The sequence below is a fragment of the Coturnix japonica genome, chromosome 7, assembly GCF_054131305.1.
Source record: "Coturnix japonica strain WE chromosome 7, WE-NBRP24, whole genome shotgun sequence".
Taxonomy (NCBI): Eukaryota; Metazoa; Chordata; class Aves; order Galliformes; family Phasianidae; genus Coturnix; species Coturnix japonica.
Genome location: NC_140669.1, coordinates 3,512,529 through 3,538,679, shown reverse-complemented (window position 1 = coordinate 3,538,679; position 26,151 = coordinate 3,512,529). Strand labels below are relative to the sequence as shown.

The 26,151-nt window shown below is 48.1% G+C and overlaps 1 protein-coding gene and 2 non-coding genes across 10 annotated transcripts in view; 1 reads left to right on the top strand and 2 right to left on the bottom strand.

The window, feature by feature from the left end:
• GPD2 (glycerol-3-phosphate dehydrogenase 2) overlaps nucleotides 1–19,326 on the bottom strand; it is a 47,485-nt gene extending 28,159 nt beyond the window's left edge. Inside the window, exons 1-5 of one of the 8 annotated variants that reach the window (XM_015869089.3) lie at nucleotides 19,157–19,326; nucleotides 9,078–9,185; nucleotides 4,154–4,325; nucleotides 1,307–1,431; nucleotides 202–299 (exon numbers count right to left, since the gene is read on the bottom strand). In XM_015869089.3, the coding sequence (XP_015724575.2) occupies nucleotides 202–299; nucleotides 1,307–1,431; nucleotides 4,154–4,325; nucleotides 9,078–9,179 (497 nt within the window). In that variant the 5' untranslated portion in view covers nucleotides 9,180–9,185; nucleotides 19,157–19,326. Of the gene's footprint in view, nucleotides 1–201; nucleotides 300–1,306; nucleotides 1,432–4,153; nucleotides 4,326–9,077; nucleotides 9,186–9,630; nucleotides 9,851–14,998; nucleotides 15,019–17,137; nucleotides 17,180–17,924; nucleotides 18,001–18,848; nucleotides 18,923–19,011; nucleotides 19,041–19,156 lie in introns of those variants that run through there. The other 7 variants (XM_085552956.1, XM_015869091.3, XM_085552954.1 and 4 more) reach the window with 7 other exon arrangements.
• A 4,971-nt stretch (nucleotides 19,327–24,297) lies between these two features.
• On the top strand, nucleotides 24,298–24,368 carry TRNAG-GCC (transfer RNA glycine (anticodon GCC)). Its single transcript has one exon. It is a non-coding gene; the product is annotated as a tRNA-Gly (tRNA).
• Nucleotides 24,369–24,621: 253 nt separating this feature from the next.
• On the bottom strand, nucleotides 24,622–24,693 carry TRNAA-CGC (transfer RNA alanine (anticodon CGC)). The gene has a single exon. It is a non-coding gene; the product is annotated as a tRNA-Ala (tRNA).
• Between the last annotated feature and the right edge of the window lie 1,458 nt (nucleotides 24,694–26,151).

Genomic DNA, 26,151 nt, shown 5'->3' with positions numbered 1-26,151 from the left:
GAGTCTGGCAGCAGCGATACCAGGCTCATGACATGAGGGCACATCATGATTCTGCAACACTGCAACATCTCACCTCTGGGAAGAGGAGAGGGTTCTGACAGGTCTAAAGACAGCTGGGAAAAGGCATCTGGAAACCTCTCCAGGGAAATACCTTGCTTGTCAAAGGACATGCTAAAGGAGAGGTACGATAGCAGAGCTTACTTGTAAACAGGCAGCATGATAGGCAAAGGAGCTGATAGGTGAGGAGCTATTTCAAGTAGGTTTGCACGCTCCTGAAGTGCTTCTTTCACCATCTTGTACTGAAAAAAAAATAATATATATATATATGAATTTCAAGTGACCCATTTTTGCCCCAAAATGCAACATTTAATGAGAAAACTGATAATCAATGCATATATCTCACATAAACCTTCCTGGAAAAAAATTAAAATCAGAAATTAAGGAAAATACTTTCATAGCAGGTTAAGCTTAAGTGGATTCCCTTTGGAATCTTGGCTGGTAGGTTGACCAATTTTCCACTTGAAGTAAATGCCCAGCAAGCTGCAGCACTGCTAACTAGGAGCAGAAGGCCATAGAGGAGGTTCAGAGCACATCCCAAGGTATTGCTGCGGTGCAGATTCCCACACTTTAATCCCACAGAACTCTGAGCTGCAAATGCAGAAATGTTCCTCTCCAAACCAGTGATATCAATCGATACCGAGTGGTTCTTGGGCAAAAAAACATGGTGATTTCTACAGGTGGGTAACCATGGTTTTGGTTTTATTGATCCTGGGAGGTCCCTGTTTCTCTGGCACCATTATCATCACTAAAATGTATTTTAAATTAGAGAAGTCTCAGACAAATCGGTTTCTGAAAGTAAGAACAGCAACTTCCACCAAACTGAGGCAACACAGAAGTACATAAAATGTTAATCACACACATGATCATCATATGGACATAATCACTTCTTTATCATATTTTCCTTACCCAGTTCAAAATCATCAGGGCAGCCCCTCACTCACCCAAATTGGATCCTTACAGCTAAGAAGCTCCTTGTATTTTCAAGTCAGTGTTTCTGCCCTCCCTCCCCAGCACATCCACAGTCTAAAAGGTACAGCTGTTAGATTGCCTGCAAGTGAATTTAGCGAGAAAGGGCACCACTAATTTCCCTATTCTGGAAAGCTCAACTGGAGAAGACATTTTCTGTGTTGCAATCCACAGCCACCATGTGCTGTCAAGTATTAGAGAAATAAAGAACTCTGATATAATTGGGATAGGGAAAGTGTCTACTAGCAATTTTTGCTTAACAACCTGCATAAACAATTACCTGTTCAAAATCCAGCTTCATGATGGCCTTCTGAAGATACCTCACTCCACCATGGATCAATTTAGTACTCCTGCTGCTGGTCCCTGATGAGAAATCATCTCTTTCTAGAAGGGCTGTTTTTAGTCCTGTGTTACCAGAAAACCAAATTAACTTCTTAAATTACACAATTTGTATGTAATTCATTAAAGACACTTCTCTAGGGTAGAGACAATCACAAGAAAAATTACTCTGTACATGGATAAATTTGTATTCAAAGTGTAGTGCACTGTCTATATTGTAATGAAAAATTTTAGCCTTCTTCCTGAGGGAAAAGTCAAAACAGAACTTAAACAGAAGCACATTAAAACCTGGATATTTCACAATAGAAAGGCATTACAGTACATTATAGGGGCCACGCTCCCTCAAGCAAATTATAGTTTGTATTCATGGCAGGAACAGAATATTTTCATGAATACCCTTAACTCTTTGCAGCAGAGAGCTCAAACTAGCACACTAATTATTTCAACAGCGCAGCAGCCAGATAAATACCTGGCAACCCTGCCTTCTCTCCAAAGTTTGCTCCAGAGGCTCCCAGTGCCAGAAGAAGGCCCATCTGCAATGGGTGCACGCTCAAGGGAGAGCTTATGGGATTGATGCTTCAAAGTCATCCCTGTGATGTCTTGTGAACAAGGGCACTGCCATCATTTGCTCCCCAGAAGGCTTCCCAAGAAGACTACTAACACCCCAACCAATCAACCAAACCTTAAGGCTATCCCATTGAAAGGGGTGATGAAGTGGTTGGAGGAAGACTTCAAAGGAAAAGCACGGTGAACCCCAGTGACAGTGGCAGAGCTCCAGCACAGTCCTACTTGTTCTAGAGACTAAATGAACTAAGGAAGGAGGGAGGCAGATTTTCCTCCATGTAGGAGGAGGACACCTAAGGTGCAGCACAAGGCTACATAAACACAGCAGAGTGCCAGACAATATATACAATACTGCAGGCTGAAAACTTGCAGCCCTTTCCAGGGTGCCTAAAAACAGGCACAGGATTAAGATGGAGCATGCAGAGTTCCAGAGTCTTCTGAATCCGAGTCTGAACAGCCTTTTAGGATTAGGAACTGAACATTTCACCTCTGCCTACCAGCCCATCCAAACCCTTGCAGTTGATCTGCAGCTTACCATGCACACACTGCAGCACTCATGCAACACAGACATCCTTCTTTTACACCTTGCACAGGCAAAGGGCACACACACAATGTCAGCTACTGGACAGCACAAAGCCTCGCAGGCACTCAGACAGGTGTGAGGCTGCCAGATGCTGTGTTTTGCTAGCACAGAGCAGGGTTGTATTTGGCATACAGCTGCAAGACAGCCAGTGGTACTCCAGTATAAGGAAACCTAAGGAAGGAAAGCAACACAGGACAGCTTGGTGGCCATCTCTTCCTTACAGTGCAGACAAACACATGGAACTGGCAATCAGTTACAGAAGTTACTGGAGCAGATCCCTCCAACTGGAGGAATCTGAATATCAGGAAGACAAGGCAAAAAAGAAACTCAGTGGTTGGGCTTTGGGACCACCAGCAGCACAGTGACATGTGAGCCTGGGAGCCTCTGCATGAGCAGACAGCCCTTGGGTCCTTCCATGTTTCAGGGCTGCTGTGTGCCATTTTAACATCTGCTGGTCTCCCAAAACTTCTGTCCTTAAACTAATTATTACTGGTAACTTCCAAAGATCAGAGTAATTTATTTTTGTCAAATGTGACTGAAGATTAATGGATACAATCAGAAATAATTTGCTGAAAATATATCAAACTCATGAAAAGCAAAATTTGTTGTTAAGCGAAGCAAGCATAATAGAAGAGCAAGTTCCATGAATGAACAGCAACAACACACAATTCATTAACCAAATGTCTAGGAATATTTCACACTTCAGAAACCCACTGATCTAATCAGAACATCTACTAAAAGGAACTATTACCTACAGTCATTTCCCTCTGCTTTACAACTGTATTTCCTACCACAGTACGGCAAAGGGTGAAATGAAAAGATCCAAAGTTACTTTTAATTATAAATGAATAAGAATCAGTAAGTTGACTCGCAGGTAGCCAACAGCGATGCACACCTTGCTGCTCAACCTGGTTCCAAATCAAACTCCATAGAACACTCCTGGAGTCGGGTTTTGCCTCTTACTTTTGACACGTACCTGCATGCTAAACAACCTGAACAACTTTGTGGCTATTTTATATTTGCCCTGCACTCCCCCCATAACCAGAGCTCTGCACAGGACAGACGAGCTGCCACACATCTGCCAGGTGGGAGCCCACTGCCATACATACATTCTCAGCCCCTTGAAGAAGTCAGATAGGAAGCATCATCTTGAACTTACTTTTATCTCAAGCTTTCTGACAGAAGGTTAACAATCAGTTCATCCACATAAGTAGCTTCTTAAACCAGCTACACAGCTAATCTCACAACAGAGGAGCCAGGAGAGCACAAACCTACCGTATGCAGCTGCAGACTGAACACTGAGAGCAGGCTCTCCCTGGTACATCCAAACAGCCTGCCCTAAACCTGCAATGCAACAAGCAGCTACAAAGCATTAGCAGAGGTTGTATATCTCACATTACAGAAAACGCAAGCTTGAGAGCCATATGCCTCATTGTGAATTCATACTTGCTCCATTCAGAAACACCATGTGCTAGAAGTGTTATGCAGCTGTTGTCTTCTCTCTCCTGCAGGCATGCAAGCGTGACCACAGGTAAAACCTCTAAGCAAGAAGCAGAGGACACATTCTTTACCTTCAAGCGGCTTTTGAAAGCCAATGTAATTAATTATTATAAACCATGTAATCCAAGAATGAAGTCTTACCTCTAGTGACTGCATCTAAGGCACAGCCACATCCTGTTGCTCCTCCACCTATGATAAGAACATCAAACTCAGGTGTGTTTTTTAGTGTCAAAATCTGCTCTTCTCTTGTAGGAAAATCGTTCTTTATGGGAACAGTCACTGCTTCTGCAGCTTGAACGTTCACCAAGGCGCCCTACAATGATTAAAAACAAAACAAGATTTGCATTTAAAGTGTATCCAAAAGCCACACACACACTTAAATATACACGCAACAAGGCACAACAATTTCTATTACCCAGAAGGTAAACTGAAATATTTCAAGTCACTTTACCTTTATTTAATGACAATACTGTATTAAAGCATTATGGAACAAATACTATTAAAAACACTCAAGATCACAAGAGCCACGTTGGCTGTTTGTTTGCTTGCAGCTCCAGCTTTGCATTCCAGCTCTCTTCCACCCAGGTTTCCCTCACACACCACTGCCTCCACTCTGCACACAGCCAGGCAGCGAGTTCCTCTCACTTCTAGTTAGTTTGTTTATTCCAAAGACCAAAGGACTCAAGTTTCCCACCTGCACTTCCAGAAGATGCTTTTAAATCACTGCAATCTTAAAACATGCACTACAGAGACTGGGGTCAGAGTAACTAACCAGGAGATGCAGAATGGACCGAAATGAACAGGAAATTAAGGCCAATCTTTTTTTTTCCTTCCAGAGAGTTTCCTGGAATTTACACTTCCTTTACAAGCAGAAAACAAAAATCCAAGTGTTTAAGCCCTATGCCCCAAGTCCTCATCCGTGGGAGGTGTTCCAGAGCCGTGGGGATGTGGCACAAAGGGACAGTCAGTGGGTATGGTGGGGGGGGGCTGCGTTTGGGCATCCTAGAGGTCTTCTCCAATCCTAATGATTCTATGAATGTAGCTTCTGTTCTTTCTAGGAGCCGTGGGCACAGGCTGTCTTACATCAATTAAATCTGCTGCTTGGACTAAAGATGCATTACATTCAAGTGACAAAGCCCACCTACAACCCCCCCCCCCCCAGCAGCATGCCCTGCCTCACTGCTCTCCTCACCATCCAGCAGTCCCACAGTGGCCTGAAGCTGCAGAGAGCTATCTGCATGTACAAGCCACCTTCAGATTTTAAGAACTCCAAGTGCTTCCCTGGCATTTGCAGAGGGAAGGGAACGCACACCTGCCATTGTGAAACAGCTTGACTGACAAAAGGTAGCTCTGTCACTTGCAGCCATCTGCTCCTATCTGCAGCTGAAGAGGTTTCCAGCAGCTATCGGCCAAATGGCGCAGCTCCTCCTCAGCTATAGCAATTCTGTGCTTGCTGGAGCTCTGGTAGCAGATCTGGGGAGCCTAAGGCAGAAGGGATTCTTGCAATACCCACTGGAAATTATTGGTAAACTCAGCCACACTCTGAAGCTTCAACTTGGCTTGAACTGTGAAATGTGTTATTTCTGTGTTGCTATAACCTTATCACTGCAGCTGACAATGCAATCCAGTAACCTCTAGCCCCGTCTAAAGAAAGTGTACATTCAGAACACACAACGAATGACCAAGCTCATCTCCATCACAGATTACACAGACTGTAATACAAAGACTTTCTTTCCACTTCCATACTGGAAAACTGCTACAGTGCTGCACAGGCGAGGTAACAGCCAGAGCTACCACTGCCCTCTGTGGCAATACAGACTATTTCCTAAGTGCTTACTTTAACTTCAGGAAAAGGAATACAATAAAAAGTCAGAGTTTGTGAAGCACTGACACCATTTAGTTTCCTTAAAATGCATTATCTACAACAAATACAATAAAAGAGAGCTCCAAGCAAACAGTCCCTGGTGCAGCAAAAGACCAGAGATCAGTACACGAGTAACTGAAAGTAAGTACAGTGATTAGCAGCCTAGGAATTGATATAGATATGATTCATCTTGCTGTCAATTAAATGTGAGACTGAAGAAAAGCTGCATACAGGGATTCCATCTGCAATAATGTGATTAGTTTGGCAGTGAACAAGTATGTTTACTGAAATAAGCAATTGCTGTTTATATCTACAATTTCTCAGGCAAGAGTTCCTTGAATGGTTTTGATTACGCTCTTAGTGAGAAGAAATGTAGTTTGGCAGTCTGAATTCAATCATCAAGTTATAAAGTGATCTAGTAATCCATAAGCAAGCATTCTTGTTAATTTGGCTAATGTAAATCTCCAGGTAGGTTCGCGGAGGCAAATTCATCATCCCTATTCATTAAAAAAGAAAATGAAAGTAATTAAAAGCCCCAAAGCAAGCTCCGATGCATTATCATGTCGTCGCTGTCTGCACTGGACTCCCTGCAATGAGCGATTCCTTCGCCCCACAAAGCCCAGAATCAGTAGTGAACGTAGTGTGCCCAAGCTGGAGAACTGTCTGCACTGCTCAAGATGTATTTAATTTAACGGAAGGGAACTAAGCCTTCATATTAATTCAGTAAATACCCCAGTGATCAGGTCACCATCAGAAGAGCCGTATTCATCTATCAGCTTCCGAGTTAAATTCAACAACTCCGTCATGTCAACACATGCTCCCATCCTCTCTCTGCTCAGCTCAAAAAACAACACACAGTCAGGAGAACTGACTCAACTGCTTCATGCCTGTATATGCCGCACACAATCAGGGAACATACATCTCTATTGCCTCAGTTGCTGTTGCAGAAACTGTCTCCCAGGCTTCAGCATTTTTATCTCTGTGTTACATGAAAATAAGTTGGGATAAACAACCTGACAACAGGACAGATCAGAATCCACTGTGTTGTATTTCCAGGGTGTAAACACCTTCCCATTCCTTACACCCATGCAAGGCTAACGGCACTAACAACACCATTCTCATCCAGGCTTAAGCCTAGCAAGAACAACTTCAGTTCCAACATCAGAAAATAGCAAAACTCACCACTTTCAGAAGGCAAACCACACACTAATTACACAGCTAACAGACCCAAGGGATCTCCCACCCATTCTCCAGAGCCAGCAGCTCACCACCCCTCTGCTTTTCCCCTGGGGCAGCCGAGTTTCACTGAAGAACCCAGCATCAGCTGAGCAAACACAGAACAAAGACAGGAAAGTCAACCACACCACACTTGGGATTACTGACCCACGGAGTCTATTCAGCACATGGGTGCTCTAATTCTGGGATGCTAAGCACTGCACAGATACCCCCAGAGCCACCTTCAAACCAAGCATGCTGCTTTATGTGCACTTCATTTCTGTCTTATTACGTGACGGATTCTGATCTTGAAATAACAAACAGACTTCCTACAGTGTGTAGCCAATTAGTGCACATCTTGGGGCAATATCCTTCCCTGGCACAGGAAGACAAGATCTTTGCCCTAGCACACATTTGATTGGCAGGCATTATTAAAAAGAGGACACTTGGGCTGGGGGACATGCCCACAGCTTAGATATGTCAACACTACAAATGGACTGTCCTCCTTTGTGTCAATCCCCGCAGTCATGTTCCACCTGCTGCCCTATATTAGGTGTTTAAGGCAGAAGCTTTGAGGGACATCACGTGGGAAATGTGCAAGTTAGTACAACATGAAAACAACATGCTGTTCACTTGACAGATCCATTTGCTTACACATATGCTGGAAATTTTTCAGATCCTCTGTAGACAGACACTACACAATAGGTCCAGAAATCAAAGGACAAGTGGTTTTTCTCATATTAGCACCCCTGTTTCTTTAATTTGCCTTTGGAAATTTAGAATGACCATCCAGTAATGGCAGAAAACTGGAAATTCATGAATTCTGCAATATTGCATATATGACAAATTATCTATCCAGATCAGTTGTGCCTTCCAACTCCTTTTATTTAGCAGTCCTAAGATTTGAAGCTGCAGTCTCCAACAGTAATGAAGCCAGATTGTAACATCCTATGATAACGGCTCCAGAGAGAGTTGGATTAGCAGCCAGGCTCAAAACAGGCAGTCCAATGGGAAGCTCACTTAAAATGCTAGGCTTTATTTCTTGCAACAGTATCTGAAGCTATAAGGATCCTGGCTTATTCACTTTCCAGCTAGGTTCCCTGGAAATGACTCATCTCATTTGCTTCACCAATATCTCAACTGTACTCCCCTGCACATGGAAACAGCCAGAAGCCTCCAATAATCATCTATTCAGACCCATCCTGCACACCTTCATGAAGTTAACATCTACCTGTATCCCTGGATTTCAGCTCTTGGGGTATGAATGGGATCCCACGGTAAATACAAGGTAGCTAAGCTGCTCACGGTAACTTGCTGTTGATGTTGATAAGGAGCTGACCAATTGCATTTCTAAGGTGAGAAGCAGAAAGGACCCTGAAAAATGAGCACCTGCTCACCTAGCTGCTAAACTGGTATCATCTGAAAGGCCACTTAAGGCTTAAGCCCTTTCCAGAACTGGATGGAAGTAAATCAGGCCAGAGCTCTGACTGCACCTACCTGAAACTGTATGGAACACCATGCCTTGAACATATCTCTGTCAAGGTTGTGCCGACCCAGAGAGACACCAAGGCCAGCAGACACAGAAGCCTTCCTACAGATCCCCCCCTAAAACAATTATCAGTTTTCTGAACTGCCCAAGAGTTGCCACAGTCATTGTATGAAGCTGAGACTCTCAGGTAATGCTGGCGTTTTTATGTACGTTGAGCAGCTGGTACTTGAGCTGGTATTTCTCACTCCTCCAGCAACTAAGTCACATCCCTAGGGGTACCCAAAGGACACTTTTTAAACAATGAATCATACTCTTCCACTTGTTAAGGACCTGCAACGGTGAAACATCATTTAATGGCATCCTCCAGATAGCACAGAGCAAATCAAGCTGAGAGCTCTTGGCATCCCTTCCCAAACAAAGCTATTCGTATAAGCCTAACATACGCTCAAACAGATTTTAAGCTTCATATTTTATCAGAAGTCATAATTAATACTTACGTGTTTGTTTCTATACTGAGAAAATTGAGAGAGGCCAAAAACTGTTGCTATGGCACCTCCTCCAATGAGAACAGTTCCTTTCACTGCCTTCTGAAATGCCATTTTTTACTGTAAGAAAAGAAGATAAAAATTAATAGGCAGTTATACCACGTCAGAATCTAGGCAATACAGAATAGACCATTTCTAGAAGATGAAGACAACGTTGTGACAAGTTGAAACTTAGGAGTAGTAATAGATTAATTAACGATTTTCATCGCAATAGCAGTGATTTCTAAACAAATGCAGACAGAGGCAAACCAGAATGCTCTGCTATTTGCAACTCAAGCAGAATGACAAGAGACTTTAAGCATACGGGGAGATGCGTGGGTACACACACGCATGGTGCTGTACACACCTGCATACATGGCAAGTGCTTACAATACCGTGGCAATAGCAGAGCAAGAACATTGCCATCAGTCAGACGGCCCCCACATCCTTCTTGCAGCAGAACAGCTGACCTGCTTGCAAGATCACCTTCAGCTACCCTCCATCCCACCAAAACCATTCTTACAACCTATTATCCCAACAGCACTCCATGTCTCCACCAGGAATTATAGCCCTGCTCCCACAGCTCCCCAGCGCAGCTCATCCTACCCAGGCACAGCACAGAAGCAATGTGCTGTCGGCCAGGAACGGCTCCTTCGGCAATGAGAGGCAGCAGAGGCAGGGGACAAGAGCAAGTGGTTTAAAACAAGCACAGAACTCTATAATCTAGCTTCAGAGGTATTAAAGCCAGGCCTATGTAGGTCAGGAACATTCTTAAAAGGCCCAGTGTTTGGGGGCTGAATGAAAAATTTGCATGGAACTGACCTGAATCTTAAGTAGGTACAACCCAACCCATCCTCCCAGGACCAAGGCAGCCCGCATCCCATAGAAACAACATGTGTCAAGTCAGAACAGCTCAGATGGTGCTCAGAGTCCTGAGGTGACAAGGGCAGCTTTGTGCCCCAGCTCTGCACAGCAGCCCCAGCACAAAAGACTTAGCACTGGCAGCACACGCAGCCCTGAGAGCCCCTGTGCATATGCAGCATTGCAGGGGAGGCTCCGGGCATCATTCCACCTTTCAGTTGGCATTACAAGTGGCACCAGAGATGTTTAAAAACAAGATAAATAGGAAAACTTTGTTTTAAAGATTGATACCATCCTCACTCCTGGGCACTGTGCTTGCAGCACGCTCAGGGGAGAAAGCACAAGTGATGTAGGAATGATGTTGTACGTACTGACACAGAGACTTGTGCAGGAAGACAGGACTTGTACCTTCCCCAGCGTTTTTGGGTAGAGCAGCACACACGCTCTGAAGGGTTCCCAGCACAAAGACGACCCTTATTGGACTGTAAGCGGAGTCTCAAGTTTTCCACTCACTTTATACTTCAGTCTCAAAAAGGACCAACTTCATCTTTCCTCTGTGCTGTGACTGGAGGAGGGTCATGTACCACCCATGGCTGCATGTGGCAGTGGCAAACACAGATACACAGCCGAGCACTCTGTGTACTTCACACTGCCACCATACGGCCTCTCCAAGTCGTTAGAATAATAACTCAACTTCTAAGTGCAAACTGGAGGCAGCCTTCAAGGAGTTTCACACACCTTATGCAGCAGCACAGAGCCACTTCAAATAAGGCTGCAAGACCCGGCTCAGAAATGCCTGCTCTGGGAACATAATATGCTCTAGAATCCAAGCAAGTTTCAAAAGAACAAATTAGCATCTTCCAACAAGCCAACTTACATGACAGAAAAAACACTGGCTTTCAAGAAAACAAATGGAAGTTTGTCCTAGCGCTTGTTTCTCCTTAAATCATTGTGTTTAGCTGTGAAGCCCGGGTATGAGCTAGCAGAGCCAAAGCCCCACATCTCTGCTCAGCAGGGCCAAAGCAAAGAGCTGGAGGTGCATCCAACCGCCATCCCAACACCCCAGAGACCTGCTCTGCTTCATATAACCATGCGAACCCCTGACAATTATGGCAGTTTTTTGTTTTTAAAGCAAGGGAATCGTGATACCAGGACTGTGTGTCCTGCTGGGTCGCAATAACAGCTTTCCTTTCCATCAGCCCAGAGCCACAAAGATGGTGAAGGGAATGGAGCAGCTCCCTTACAAGGAAAGGCTGAGGGAGCAGGGTCTGTTTAGCTTGGAGGAGACTGAGGGGTGACCTCATTCATGTTTATAAATATGTGAAGAGTGAGCAGGATGAGGATGGAGCCAGGCTCTTCTCATGACATCCAATGATAAGACACGGGGCAGTGGGGGCAAGCTGGAACATAGAAGGTTCTGCATAAATATTAGAAAAAGCTTCTTCATGGGGAGGGTAAGAGAACTCTGGAATGGGCTGCACAGAGGTGGTGGGGTCTCCTTCTTTGGAGACATTCAAAACTCATCTGTGTGACCTGATCCCGGTGCTCCTGCTTCAGCAGGGGGGATTGCACTGCATGGTGCTTTGAGGTCCCTTCTAACCAACATTCTGTGTTTGCTGAACAACTCCAGCTCTTTAAGAAGGAAGGAATTCCATCACATCTTGTCATCCATTGACCATGGCACCTTTAGTTACGTGTTAACAGAACTCCTGCTGCACCAACCAAAACCGAATTTCCTCTGCCTGTGATCCAAACCTGAACTATCACTGCATGTATGAAGAAGCACAAAATCTGCGTGCTCCATTTCCAAGCTGTTTGCACACGTTTATGAATATAATAAAAGAAAAACTTGGCACTCGCTGAGTTACATAAATAACTACCCAATGCTTTTTTCAGTAGCTTGAAGTACTGCTTTCTTCCGACTACATTTTGCTATTGAAATCCTCAAGCCACATAAAGAATAAAAGCCGTTCTGGGTCACAGCTGGGAATTTAGCTACTAGCAAATATTACACCTATTCTTCATACTCAGAGACACACCTCACCTGTTTCCTGCTCCAGACCCAGCAGGCACCGACCCCAAGTCTCCCACTCACCGCTGCATCAGTTCAGGAGCTCCCACTGCCACATCTCCCAGATGGGGGAATCGCTCTGAGCAGCCCCAGGCACCACAAGAAACACCCCACAACCCAGAAAGCCTTGAAGCACCTCCATCACCGGCACTAACACAGCACAACGTGCTCCTTCACATGCATGAACAGCTTCTGAAGACCAACAGATTATCAGAATCACACAAAAGCTCAGCTCAGAATTGGTTTCCTGGAAGTTCTGGATGAGGCAAACAAACCCCCTCAGAACGGTGTCTTTTACACCACTGTCTTTTGGCAAACTAACCCTTCCCACCTTCAGATTTCTCCCACTGAAGCATTACACCCTATGAGAGCACAGCCTCCAGCAGAGCACAAAGGCACTGCCGCCAGACCCCATTTCACCCTAACTACACCACAATGCCATTCCACGTGCCACATCACAGCTCTGCCCCAGTGTGACACCAGGAACGGTGTGGTACCTTGATTCCCTTGTTATGGCCAACTTCCAGCCCAACTGTCAGTACGGCACTGGGTCCCTCAGCCCTTGAGACAGGACAGCAGCTCTTGGAATCACTCTTGGAAACAGTGACAGACACCTCCTGTATGGTCAGCTGTCACATTTTAGGGTGCATTGCACAGAGCGTGGCCAGCAGGGCAGGGAGATGCTCCTCACATCTGCTCTGCCTTGGGGCAGGGGCACAGCTGGAGCACTGTGTGCAGTGCTGGGCTCCCCAGTACAGGGACAGATGGGCTGGGGGAGCTCCAAAGGCCCCTTCCAGCCCCTGTGATTCTGTGCCCCCACAGGACCCAGCACCATAGTTTCCTGCAGCCCTCACAGTAGCTCCTAACCCACACAGCCCTGATCAGGGCAGGAGGATGGCAGGAGCACGGCTGAGCCCACACACAGCCCAGGAAGCCCTGTGGCCCAATGCCAGCACACACAGAGAAATGCCAGGCTCGCTAAGCACGCACCTGTGGAGGTGTTCCCTGTGTCCCAGAACTGCTTCTAAGGGCTACTGCAAGCGCCAAACAGGATGAACCAGAGAGCAGAAGAGGAAATAGGAAAGAATGCAGGCCACGTAATGATGGCAAAGATCGTACGTGGAGTGCCACAGATACAGACAAGAGCCTAAACTCAAAAACCCTCATCTATTCCAAGTAGATAATAAAACTTGACTCTCTTCCAAGCTGCGATCAACAACTTGTGATGGGATCTCAGGATGTTATATTAAGACATACCGTAACAGCATGCAGCACAAGAAGCAGCGCCGTCAGAAATAAACCTTCCTTCCAGAACACAAATATTCTCAGCGGTCTTTAAAAATGGCTCACACAGCACACAGTGTTAATGCTGTAAGCGCAGTTCAACGCTGTATATCTCCAGGTAAAGCAAGCCTCACCCCTTGATTCAAGGCATGTTTTGATGTGCAGCACCCGTGGGTCCATGTCCTACAGGGCTGGTGGCACCCTTGGTGGGCCAGGGAGCCCTGTGCTGCCATAAGGCACAGCACCAACACCAGGCACCATGAGCACTGTGAGCTGCCCAGACGTGGTGAGCAACCCACAGGGGACACTTCCAGCAAGGCAGCAGAGCACCAACACACAGGGATTCACAGCGGCACCAGCTCAAGTTGGTAGCTATGTCAAGACTGTCTATCAGAAGCGTGCTACAGACTACAGAAGGGAGCACAAAGGAGAAGAAAGAGCCAGCCTACAGGAAATGGGAACCACACAAGGGGTTTTATCAGGACAAACTCAAGCTTTCGGTTTCTAAGCACTCACTACCAACAGCCTTCACAGCAGGAACCACTCCCTCCTGCACTGAACTCCTACCCAACTCAGTGCACACCCCAGGCAGCTGAGAGGTGTGTGGTTTCTCAGCCAGCAGTTCACCATAGGAAGCACACAGCCCAGAGCTGCAGGACCCTCAGCCCAGCCCAGCCCTTCTCCCCAGTAACCCTGCCAAAGATGGGGCTCTCCTGCTTTGCCTTCAGCCCCATGCTTAAATCCAGAAAGCAGACAGAGCACAACTTACATCCTGTTTCTAAATAAACTATCTCAACACCCGTCCTCGAGGGCAGCTTCTGAGCAGGGTGTCCCTTGTGACAGGTCTCTGCCTCCCCACCACTCACATCAGGCCACTGTGATGCCCAGGAGGAGCACAGCCCAGGCATGGAGCTAGCAGCCTGCTGTTGGCTGGGATTCTGTAATTACAGCCTGCCAGCACACATACCTGTGATGCTCCCAGCCCTCTCCGGATAGCCCCGCTTCTAGGCTCCCTTCTAATTAGCGAGGTATGGGGTTAGAGCTGCAGAGGGCACCGGGAAAGGAATGGGGGAGGAGGGAGCGAAGGAAGATTCAGACGCAGTACCGCAAGCTGGAGATCAAAGGAAGATGACTACTTTAGCAAAAATGCAGAGACAGATGGATACAAACTGTAAAGCTTTGCAATAAGTGTGACGCCCTGTATGCTGCCATCAGACATGGTGTATGAGACGCAAAACCTGTTAAATTAAGAGAAGAAATCCAATCTGTTATGTTGTATATCTGAGCGCTTTATGAGGCCATTACCATGGAATCTGGGTGCTTCACATTCCATTTTAAATGAACACATCTAATAAAGTGAGTCATTCAATGGAAGACTCAAAAATAGAAAACTTATAATCATCCCCACTAGGGTTAGAACAACCCGCCACTTGCGCGGTAGCACTGGCTAATCCAGCACCTTCCAGTTGTGCCAAAGCTTCTCAGGTGAACACTGGGGGACACAAGCCCCAAACCAAAGATCCCGCAGGAAGAGCTGGGCACCCTGCGCTGCCTCCACTTCTCCAGCCGCTGCTATCCTTGTAACGAAGCTTTGGATCCTTCTAGTTGGGCTGCTTAAAAGGTAGATGCACTGCTGGTGCCCAGGACTGCGATGAACCAGGCCACAATCAGGACTTACTGCAGGCAGTGCCTCTCAAGAGCAGATACCGACAGCTTGCAGAATGCATCCATGTAGGAAATGCTCAAAGAACGTGGAAAAAAAAGAAAAAGGATGTTATGGGATCACATTAACACCCCACACACAACACAGTCATCCACCATGCCCTGTGTAGCTGTTCTTGTCTGCTTCTTAAGTGACTAAAGCGGTTAACACTTTACATAGCATGTCAGACCACGCTAACTAAAGTAAGCAACTTAGAAGGCAGTAATTAAAGCTTCAGTCAGCCAGCTCTGGAGAAGCTTGCCCTGCAGCACTACCACAACCACCTCTGTGCTCAGCCTGTGCAGCTCCCACCTCCTGGGCTGCCCTCTGCTCTGCCCAGCAGTGAGAACAAAGCGACACACTGAGAGGCCACCAAAGCTGGTTATCTCACAATCTGGGCTCTGACACACGCCCTCGTGACTTCTGAATCTCATTCCTGCAAGCCACAGCTGTAAGTGAGGCCACACACCAAGACAAGCATCCAGCGGATGCAGAACTCAGCTGTCACCGAAACGCTGCTGAAGATGACACTCCAGATCCTCTCCTAAAGCTTCTAATGGTTACTTCAGGTTCTTAAACACGAGTTACAGCACTTTTAATTAAAGTAATTATCCCAGAACAACCTCACCAAGCAAGCACAGAAACACAGCCCATAATATCTCAACAGCTGGCAGGGTTAGAGTCCCTTGAAGCCATAGACCGCGCTACAAATTTTAAAGTTCCTACACCCTAAATTTAAAGTTCCCAAATCCCACAGGGCAGCTTCCACTAATTAGTGGAAGCAAAGCAGCAGTTTGCCATATGGGGAGAATCCTGCCCACGCGGTGAGCGGGCCCAAAAGGAGCTGCACGGCACATGAGAACCACGGGGAAACAAAGAACAGTCCCTCCATTCTCGCCCTTCCCTTGCTTCCCATTTCCTTGCTCTTTGTGCTTAGGTGACCAAGATCTTCCCACCAGCGTTAGACGGCAGCCCAACTGCTTTAACCCTACAAGGGTTTCACTTGGACTTCTCTCTGTCCTATTTGTATTTTTCAGTTTCCTTTCCCATCTCACATACTGCCATCAATCACCAAAAAAACCCCAAAAACAACAACCCACGAACCCAAAATAAAATTCAAACATACAAACCAACAACTTGTATTACAGATGAGGCAAGGAGGAGTTAGAAGAAGTTACTGTATAGGTGTTACCCTTCTCCGGCATTCCTCATTCACTTTGTGTTTAGCACAGATACTTGACAGGCAGCCCAGCAGCTCAGCTTCATCCTCATACCTCTACCTACAGCTCCTTCCCTCTCTCCTCCCACTCCAAGGCAAATATCAAAGGAGAAGAGTAAAACCCTGTACGTTAAACACACTATGGGATTGGACACAGATCTGCATATACAGGCAGGTACTCGCCCAAAGGAAGAAAAACACATACAAACTAGGTTAATTACGTAGGCGTGTCAAGGAAGTAGCCTACTTTAACACACAGCGTTGAACTCAGCTCCCAGCCAACAGCAGGGGCACGCAGTCGGTATCATTGTGAAAGAAGAACTAACACTTGGTTTGAGAAACACTTTGAGAAGCAACTGAGTCTCCATCCAAGGCTCGGTACCCAGCCAGCAGAGGAACGCCAACCCAATCTCCATTTGCACTTTACATTTATAACTCTGGGCGAGTTCATCTGGCATTTGGAATCCTCTGAGGCAGTTACACGTTTGCTTGGGAACTTGGATCAAATGCAGTTATTTAGAGATAGAAAATGCTTCTCCCACTGCACTGCTAGAAAAAGGAAATAAAAATCAACGCTATGATAACGTAGAAGAGTTTTGATTGCAAATTGTTTGCTCGTGATGCAATAAAGTTTTCTAAAGCAGTGCTATTTGGAAGGAGCAGAATACACCTACAGTAGCAAGAGCTGCAGCTGTAGCTCCAATCCTGCCCCACAAACACCCACGGAGCAGCTGAGGTACACAAGGTCTTCTTCAATTCAATGAAGACCTTCCCACTTCCATCTGCAACTGCAATATCGGGGACCCCTGGTTTAAATGAAGTGGAACAAAGGCCCATAAAGCTTTAGAAAAGATAAATTAATTCTTGAAATCCCATTTGCCAGCACGTAAACTCACCAAAATGAGGCAGCAGATAGATGCAAGCTGTTGCCCAACAGGGTTGCCTGCAAATGGGAAGGCCTGTTATGAAAGCAGTAAGATACGTACACGTGGAAGTAAAGTAATAATTGCAGGCTGAACATCGTGGGGGGGGACAGCACATTTATCTTATGTATTTGCTAAAGCATGCAGAGCACTATGAACAGGAAGCACACAGCAGAAGGGAACCTGTATGAGCTTTCACTTGGAAAGCTGGTGTGCACTTGAAGGCCTTTGAACCCATCCAGTTTCCTGCGCTTCTATTAGCAACAGATTACCAGGCAGTAATGGGTCTCCAGATATAGCAGTTCATTATACAGAAGGGCACAGCCTAGGACATCGCTGTCACTGTGCTCCTGTGTACACACATATGCACACACAGCTAAGTAAAACAAAACACTCAGCCATAGACTGTTACACACAAAGTAACGCTGTCAATCAGTCATAACGTCTGCATAATTTTTCACATTCACATGTCCTCACTGAAAGCTTTCATCCTGCATGGTAAGAGACTGACATAAATAACACCACACTTGTTGCTATTACAGAAGAGCCACCTCAACTATCAACAGTCGGATCTCCAAATACCACACTGAGTCATTACTACTCATCACTCACTGCTCCCATCACTGCGTGCTGCTGAGGAACTGCACCTACACCAACTGAGGAAAGGGGAAGGCGTGATCAACTACAGTTAAAAATACACCGTGCTGCCAACAGCTGCCTCCTGAGCCCGCTCCTCAGCCACGGCTGGGGATTATCTTACAGAGGGACCCGGCTGTCTTCAAAGCTGATGGTGTAACAACTCTTGAGCAAGCTTCACACGCGAGTAACTCTCTGGCTGGAAACATGGAATAGAGAGAGTAGTTCAGAGAAACTGCAGCAGGGAGAACGAAAATAAGACTCAAAAAGCACAGCTGTAACCTGACCACCACCAGATGATAAACACAAGAGTCTGCAGTGCTAACAGCTCCGGGCACAGCACTCCAAACCCTTCAGTCCTTCCCTCTGCAGTGCTTCTAGCTACGTGTCAGCACAGTAAGGATGAGTTCCTGTGCCACTCCTCCCATCAATGCAATACTTTGCCCCTTGAGAGCTCATGGCAGCACAGCACGCAGACAGGGCCTGCTCAGCTCATGGCACACAGCAGGTCCGGCTGGTCCCCACTCAAGGTGTCCCACGTGCAACTCCCACCCTCCTGCAGTAATGGGTGTACAAACATCCACTGCAGTGATCACAGAATCATGACCCGGGTTGGAAGGGACCTCAAGGATCATGTAGTTCCGACCCCCCTGCCTGGCAGGGCCACCAAACATACACATTTACTAGAACAGGTTGCCCAGGGCCCCATCCAACCTGGTCTTCCCGAAGCAGCTCAGGAGTTCCTTATTCCACCCACACACTCTCACCCAGCAGCAATACCGTCTCTAAGCGCTCAACACAAGCCCCAAGTGCCCCCGCCCTGCCGTTCAGAGTTCAGCATCCCCGCACCGCGCTCACGCCCTGCCGGCACCTCCAGCCGCACAACGGGGCCGAGGGGAGGCGGGGCAGCTGCGGAGTCCAGCGGGGACACCTGCGGGCCGTACCCCGCCCGACTGCGGCTCCGAGCGGGCACCGAGCGGGCACGGAGCCGCCGCGGTCTCCTCGCTTTCCCCCCGTTCCTCCCAGCTCCCCCCCGCACAACACTTACATAAAAGAGCCGGGAAGCGCCGGAGCCCCCTGCAGCCCGGGCCCGCAGCAGCCGCCCCGCACGCGATGGAGGCGAGCACACGGGGATGCCCCGCGAGCGAACGGCCGCTAACCGCCACCCCGCACCTGTGGGACGCAGCGGCCGGGCCGTACCCGGGCCGTACCTGGGCAGCCCCGTCCGTCCGCCCGTCCCACCCCGCGGACCCGCTCCCCGTTCCCGGCTCGGGCAGGGCCTGGCGGCGCGCAGCAGCCGTGCCGGCATTAGGGCGCGTTAGGCCCCGCGCTCCCGGCCCTTTTTACCCCGTTTACCCCGTGCCGCCGGTCGGCTGCTCCCGGAGGCGGGCGCTGAGAAGAAGCGGCGCGGTCACGAAGCGGCCCCGCGGCCTCCCCGCCCCGGGCTATATTTGGGCGCGCCCCGGGGCCGGGCCGCGCGGGGCTGGAGCGGCGCCATCCGGGCAGTCGCGGCCCGGCCCCTCCTCGGCCCTCCCACGGCACGGCCTGCTGCCGTCCCACAAGCAGCGGCCCGGCCCGCCCCGCCGCAGGGAGCTGCTGCAAGGCCGCGCTGCGGGGCTGTACAGTACGAACACTGCTGGGAGAGCACCGGGCAGGGCCAGAGCATCTACTGATGGGGACGGGCTGAGAGCTGTGCGCCCAAAGGACTCTGAACAGGGCCACGAAGATGATCAGGGGGCTGGAGCACCTCCACTGTGACGACAGGCTGAGGGAGTTGGGTTCGTTCAGCCTGGAGAAGAGAAGGTTGCGGGGTGACCTCATTGCAGCCTTTCAATACCTGAAGGGAACTTACTGCCAGGAGGGGAGTAAACTCTTGGAAAGGGCTGATAATAGCAGGACACGGGGAAATGGTTTTAAGTTAAAAGAGGGAAGATTTAGGTTGGATGTTAGGGGCAAGTTCTTCACTAGGAGAGTGGTTAGGAACTGGAACAGGCTGCCCAGGGAGGTTGTGGATGCCCCGACCTTGGAGGTGTTCAAGGCCAGGTTGGACGGGGCCCTGGGCAACCTGATCTAGTAAAGGTGTATGTTTGGTGGCCCTGCCAGGCAGGGGGGTTGGAACTACATGATCCTTGAGGTCCCTTCCAACCCAGGTCATTCTGTGATTCTGTGAACAGCACTAACCCACACCTGAAGGGTGGAGGCAGGGGGATGGGGCCAGACCCACCTGGACACTGTCAGGCTGGGAGAGATCCAGAGGCCCCTTCCACAGCCACGGTGTGGGATTCTGGTGCCTTGAGTGGTACCTGTGCAGTTCTGGGCCCCTCTGTGCAGAAAAGACAGGGAGGCCATGGAGTGTGTGTCCAGAGACAGACAACAGAGCTGGGCAGAGTCTGGAGCGCAGTCCTGTTGGGAATGACTGAGGGAACTGGCATGGTTCAGTCTGAAGGAAGCTTTGAGGAGGCCTCATAGCTCCCTATGGCTCCTGAAAGGAGGTTGGAGTGAGGAGAGGTCAGCGTCAGCCTCTGGAGATTGTGCTTGGGCTTTGCAGTGCAGGGCATGCAGGCTTGGTTTTCTCTACTGAGCATTTCCATCTCGAAAGTTATCCAATTCTGGAGACACTTTGTGCATCTTCCATCTGATTCCCCCTGTTGATTAGCCCCTTGTTCTGTGATAGCCAGGGACAGCCCTGGCGAAGCACCTGCTGCAGTCTGTAAGGGCTCCATTTCTCATCCCGTTTGCCACATGCTGGGCTTCCATGGACACAGCTGGCTGCCACAGCTGCCCAGTGTTGTTTTGCAGTGAGGGGACGCACAGCAGTGATACACCACGGTCCTTTCCAAACCTCCTGGCTGAGTCCTTGGCTGCTCTGTACATTGCAGTGTACTGATGTCATGGTTCCACCAGCGCTCAGGATCTCCTTTTCCATGCTAGAACAAAGCACGAGCAGACCTATGGCTGTGTCCAAACCACCTCCCCACAGGGCTGTCTGTGCCGAGCCCATATCCTCAAGCAGCTGATGCCATGGATGCGGAATCCTGCTGACTGCAAGTCTCTGCTTTCTAGGCATCAGCCTCCAGCCATGCTTCTTGGCTGCCTCCCACAAACTGCTTTTATTGCCGTTCCTCGTGCTCTCTGCTTAGCCAATGTGCTTTACGGGCAGCAAGAGACGTGCTATCGGGCACAGAAAAACAACCTGCCGTGGGCATGAGCAATAGGCACAGCTCCCCCCAGCCCTGTTTCTGGGTTGTGCTCTGCCATCCTGTTGGCAGCTAAATGTCTGCAGCGGGTCCTTTCTGAGGGGCCGTGGGAACCCAATCCCTCCCCGTGGGTCAGATGTAACCGCGGGAGCTAAATTGGAAGCTGCAATAGGTATGTATGGCTATCAGCTCTCGAGGTGGCATTTAAAGGCCGTAAACAACTGCATGGGTTGGTTTTCAGAAGTTTTGCAAAGTCAGGGATATTTGGGCTGGAAGTAGTTTTAATCCCAGACAAGTAAGGGGATGCGGTACGGCCTTTTCCTTTGAAAAGGAAACATGATCCCAAGGGATAGCTGGAATTAGTGCTCCATAGTACTCCCACATCACTCCCAAACCTGTGTGCGTGTGGCTTGGTTGCTGGGATGCCTGTCATCCAGGAACTGGGGATGTCTGGAATCATGTGCCCAGCAGGTGTGAACTGCATGCAGGCAGATCTCACCTTCTGTCCTTAGCCCCAGAGGCAGTTCCTCTTCATTAGCGAGGGAAGATAGAGAAAAAGATTATCTTTGCAACCTGACTGCATGCCAAAGTTATGTATCATAAGAAGAAAATCTGTTCGTACATTCACAAATATGTTTTCTCCTGATCCGTCTATAGGAAAATGTCTTCGTGTGGGGAGAGAGGCAGGAATAGCAGAGAAGCTGAAAGGAAGTGACAGAGGCAGAAGCAGAACCTCTGCTGAGGGTTCTTGGAGCAGGATGCATGGTAGGTCCCACTGCTGGGAGATAAAAACACTGAGTCACAGTTATGGTTGAACATAGAGCAGTGCTCCTGGCATTGGCTGTGGGTGTCAGGTCGCACTCAGAAGTACAAGTGTATTTCCTCTTACCATACCTGCCATTTACCACCTGAACCGGGGCTGTGCTGCTCTACTGCTAGTGTTTAAATGTTTCTCCCCTTGCACCCAGCAGATAAAAGCTCTGCTGTGTTTGTGTATCTGTGTGTGTGTGTCTGAGAAGAGAAAGAGGCTCATTTTTTTCTGTTAAAACGGAAGTAATGTGGCATCGTCGTAATTATGTCTTATTGTTTGCTGTTATGTAAAGATAACAAATCAGGGCTGAGTCACGGGAGCAAATGCAAAAGTTGCATTTTGAAAAGCAGAAGGTCACAGGCCACATGTTTTGTTGCAGAACAAACACATTAATTAATTGGCCTCTCCCTGCAATGGCAGAACAGGCATCTCAACTATAGGAGAACCGGGAAATGGCAAACAGCAGCGTGCAGGAGGAGCGCTGGTATTATTGTGGGGCTTACAGTGAGCTCTAATAAGAAATAAAAATGTCATTGGGAGAGAGAGAAGGAAGGCAATATCTTTGGAATTGCTGCCTCGATAATGTAAGTGAATGTTTTCTGTTGTTTGAAGATTTTTATTGTGGGAAATGTGAAAATATATATTTTCAATGATTATTTCATTTTTAATTTACATATTCCACAGGGGGATTACACGCAGAGTATGGAACAGAGGGAGCTGGTTGGAATCTGTGCTATTTGTTTTATTTCTCTGAGACAGCGATAGACCAGAACCAGCCCATTGAATGCACACATGTGCCTTTTGTGCTGACATTTTCTCCTCTGCGTTGATCCTAGAATCCTAGAAAACCCATCCAAGGGCACGTGCAATCACTTTCAAAGCCTTACCCTGATATTCCTGTCATCAATGAAGAAATGCAGGACTGGACTCTCCTGTCTGCACCTCGTGTCTGCTTCACCAGTTGATAGTTGGTTGATAGTTGGGGCTCATTGCCGTGTGAATCCTGGCTGGGACAGACATTTTTAGGGCGTCCACAGAATTGTAAGGGATTTATGTAGTTCACTAGCAATAGAAATCAATAGTTATACTGGAAAAAATAAGTTATTTTAAATATCCACATATATCTTGTCTATTTGGGTTTGGTGACCTTTCGTAATGCAGCACTGCTGAGCTGAAAACAAAGGGAGGAAAATCCAGGAGTTCCCCTTTCTCTGGTATTTGAAGCAGAGAAACATGACTGGATGTAAATGACTTCTGCTTGTGTCTGAAGCTCGTAGGCTGGATATCATGGCTCAGCTGCTTTTCTGCACTGCTTCTGACCACGCTGCCATCCTCCAGCTTCCCCACAATTTAAGGCTGTACCTTTTTATCTACAGCCATATTTTCCCCGCAGATTTTAATAATTAATTGGGACAAGCCTGGTGGGTCTGGAGATGAGCACAAAAGAGGCAGCAGATCCGTGTGACCAAGTGACCTTTTGCTGTCCTGCCAGTCCCTGCGCTCTCCTGTGCTCAAAGGGACACTGTCAAAATTGCTAGCCCTTAAAGCTGTAACTTGCTCTGACAACTTGTTCTACATTATAAGTCTTACCTTAAAGATTACCACAATTGTTTTGTTTGTTTTCTTTCAACAGTCTTTGCTGAAGGCTCCGTAATGTGGATTCGTTTTTAGGTAGGTAGGTATTTTAAGCACCCAGCTTCCTCTCTGGCCTGTTAAAATCAAGCTGGTGTGTGTGTTACTGTGCACTGTGGAAGCAGAGGTGATGGAACACTTTGGAAGCCTTTATTGAACTGGTTTTTAGAAGCCATTTTGAAAGGCCTGCAGTTATTTGTCATTGTTTTGGGGCAGCAGTAAACGTTGTCTGGATTTTCCTGGCAGTACATAGAATTAGATACTCTGTTATATGTAAGGAAGGGATGGGCAGGCAGCTTGTTATGTTTCAGGTCAGTTTGGGTTATTCCCTAGGAATTAGCCCTACAAGAACTCCATTTAATACTGTTCAGCGTGGAAATGCGAACAAGGAATGCAGTGCCCACCTACCAAGCTCCAGGTAACTCACCTCTAGTTTTAAGCCTGATTTGAGCGATTTTACCACTTGCTGTCTGCAACTCCTTACCTTGTTCTGGTTGAGATGCTCTCAGTGCCCCTGAGCTGGAGCTGGATCCCTGCTGTAACCCTTTGAACAGCACACGTGGATGTTCTGAGCTGATGCACGTGGGAAACGCTTCTCTTAGCTGCACACCGAGTGCACAGGGGCTGGTTTCGCTTTCACTCTGGATGCTGTTCAATGTAAGGGATGAGAAGCTGGTTACAGAAAGTCGCAGTGTCTGTAATGTGGAATCGCACACAAATAAATATCGCCAGCTTCCTCAGAGCGTCTGCTGGGAAAATAACAGCGAGATGCTGGTGGGCGCCGATGGGGGAAAAAGAGGCATAACCCGACTGGGGGCGTGTTGTGGGGCGGATTGTGAGCACGATATTCATGTAGCGCATTGGTGGTTCAGTGGTAGAATTCTCGCCTGCCACGCGGGAGGCCCGGGTTCGATTCCCGGCCAATGCAGCTTTAGATTTTCCTTTTCTCCATATAATTTTTTTCCCCTCCTTCTCGTGGCCGTATTTATTGCTGCACTCGCCTCTCCAGTCGGCAAAAGGCGTTTCGCTTTTTAAGGCCGAAAGGAACCGCAGCGCCGCGTTGTTTTCCCGGCCCCCGCGAGGACTCGCCTGAACGGCTCCGCGGGACAATCGGGACAAACGGAGCGTCCCGCAGCTGGGAGGAGAAAAAGGGGAGTGAGTGTGCGGCAAAAAGCAGCGCCTGGAGATGCCGGGGATTGAACCCGGGACCTCACACATGCGAAGCGCGCGCTCTACCACTGAGCTACATCCCCGGCTGGGAGAACCCTTCTGCGGGGCGCTATGTGAGGGCGGGACCCATGCTGAACAGCCCCTGGTCTCAGCCCTTCCTCATAGGGAAGCTGCTCCAGGCTTTCTATCATTTTTGTGGTCCTCCTAGGACATCCCTGTCTTTTTTTCTCACGTTACACATAGAAGATCTCACGTGCAGTTTGTCTTAAAGCAAAGCGACGTCTCTACATCTAAATATCCCCCGGAGCACCACCACCGAATGCAACATCAATCGAATTACTCAAGAAAGGCTCAACGTGGGCATCCCATAGGAATGAAGGAGGAAATAAGACGCCTTACACTGAGCTATAAAGCAGAACAGAAGGAGTCCTTTAAGGACGTGAATCTCCTCAAGCCAATCGACACCGCCTGCTTGTACCACTGCACACAGCAGCCACAGGGCCAGCAGTGCCCCCCGCACACAGCCCTGCCTGCACACAGCTGCCTGCAGCCCCTGCTTCCAGGAAACACTTGCTCATCCCATGCAGTTTCTAATTCTGCTGGGTGCCCGGCACAGGCCCAGCATTCAGCTCTCTCAAGGGCCCTCTCATAGCACTACATTCACCTCTTTGTGTTTGGGTTTCTGGGTTGACATCAGGGAAAAACAATGTCGCCGTTCTCAGCCGTCCCTCAGTGGCATTAACTCCTTTTGTACCGCAGTGGCAGTGCCCCTGTGCTGCTCCCAGCATCAAATGTTTGCACTCAGAAGTCCTCTTTAAAATAGACAAGTTGGTACAATGAAAGTCAGCTAAAACAGCATAAAACAAACATACAAAGAGTGCTCAGCGCTGTTTGCCATCCCCATCCATTACCCCACACAACTGCAGACCAGCAGGGCCCAAACAAGCTCCCTGCTCTGGGGATGTTCCTCCTCCTGTGTTACTGGGCACCAAAGCACTGTGTGCACTGTCTCCTTGAGCTTTGCACGATGCTGTGCTAATGGCACCAGGCACTGATAAATATGCAGCTAACGTTATTTTTCTTCTACCATATGATCACACTGTCCACTCGTTTTCAAGCACTCGGGTGATTATTCACGGATCTCTTGCATTATTGATGCCTTCTTTAGCATTCCTGTCCTCCCGCAGCAAACACTCCATCAGACACCACAACGATGGAACCCAAGTGACAAATTTCAAGGCTCAGGACCAACTGTGCCCGTTTCCTCCTGGCACTCACCAAACCACCTTTCAATAGTCAGTGTGTCGGGGCAAAAAAAAAATGAGGACAGATCTGTGATCTGCTGTTAAACAGCTACAAAAAATGTCCAACTTTTGTGCTTAGCAAATAGTTCCTACATGGCGAGAGAACGCGGTGCTCACAGCTGCCCTCGCAGAGCTGTGTTATGCTGGTTCCGAGTGCAGCCACGCTCATAATTCCTCCAAACATAAACCACCCTTTCTCCTTTATTCTTATAGCTTTTCTTTTTGTTAAGTCCCTTA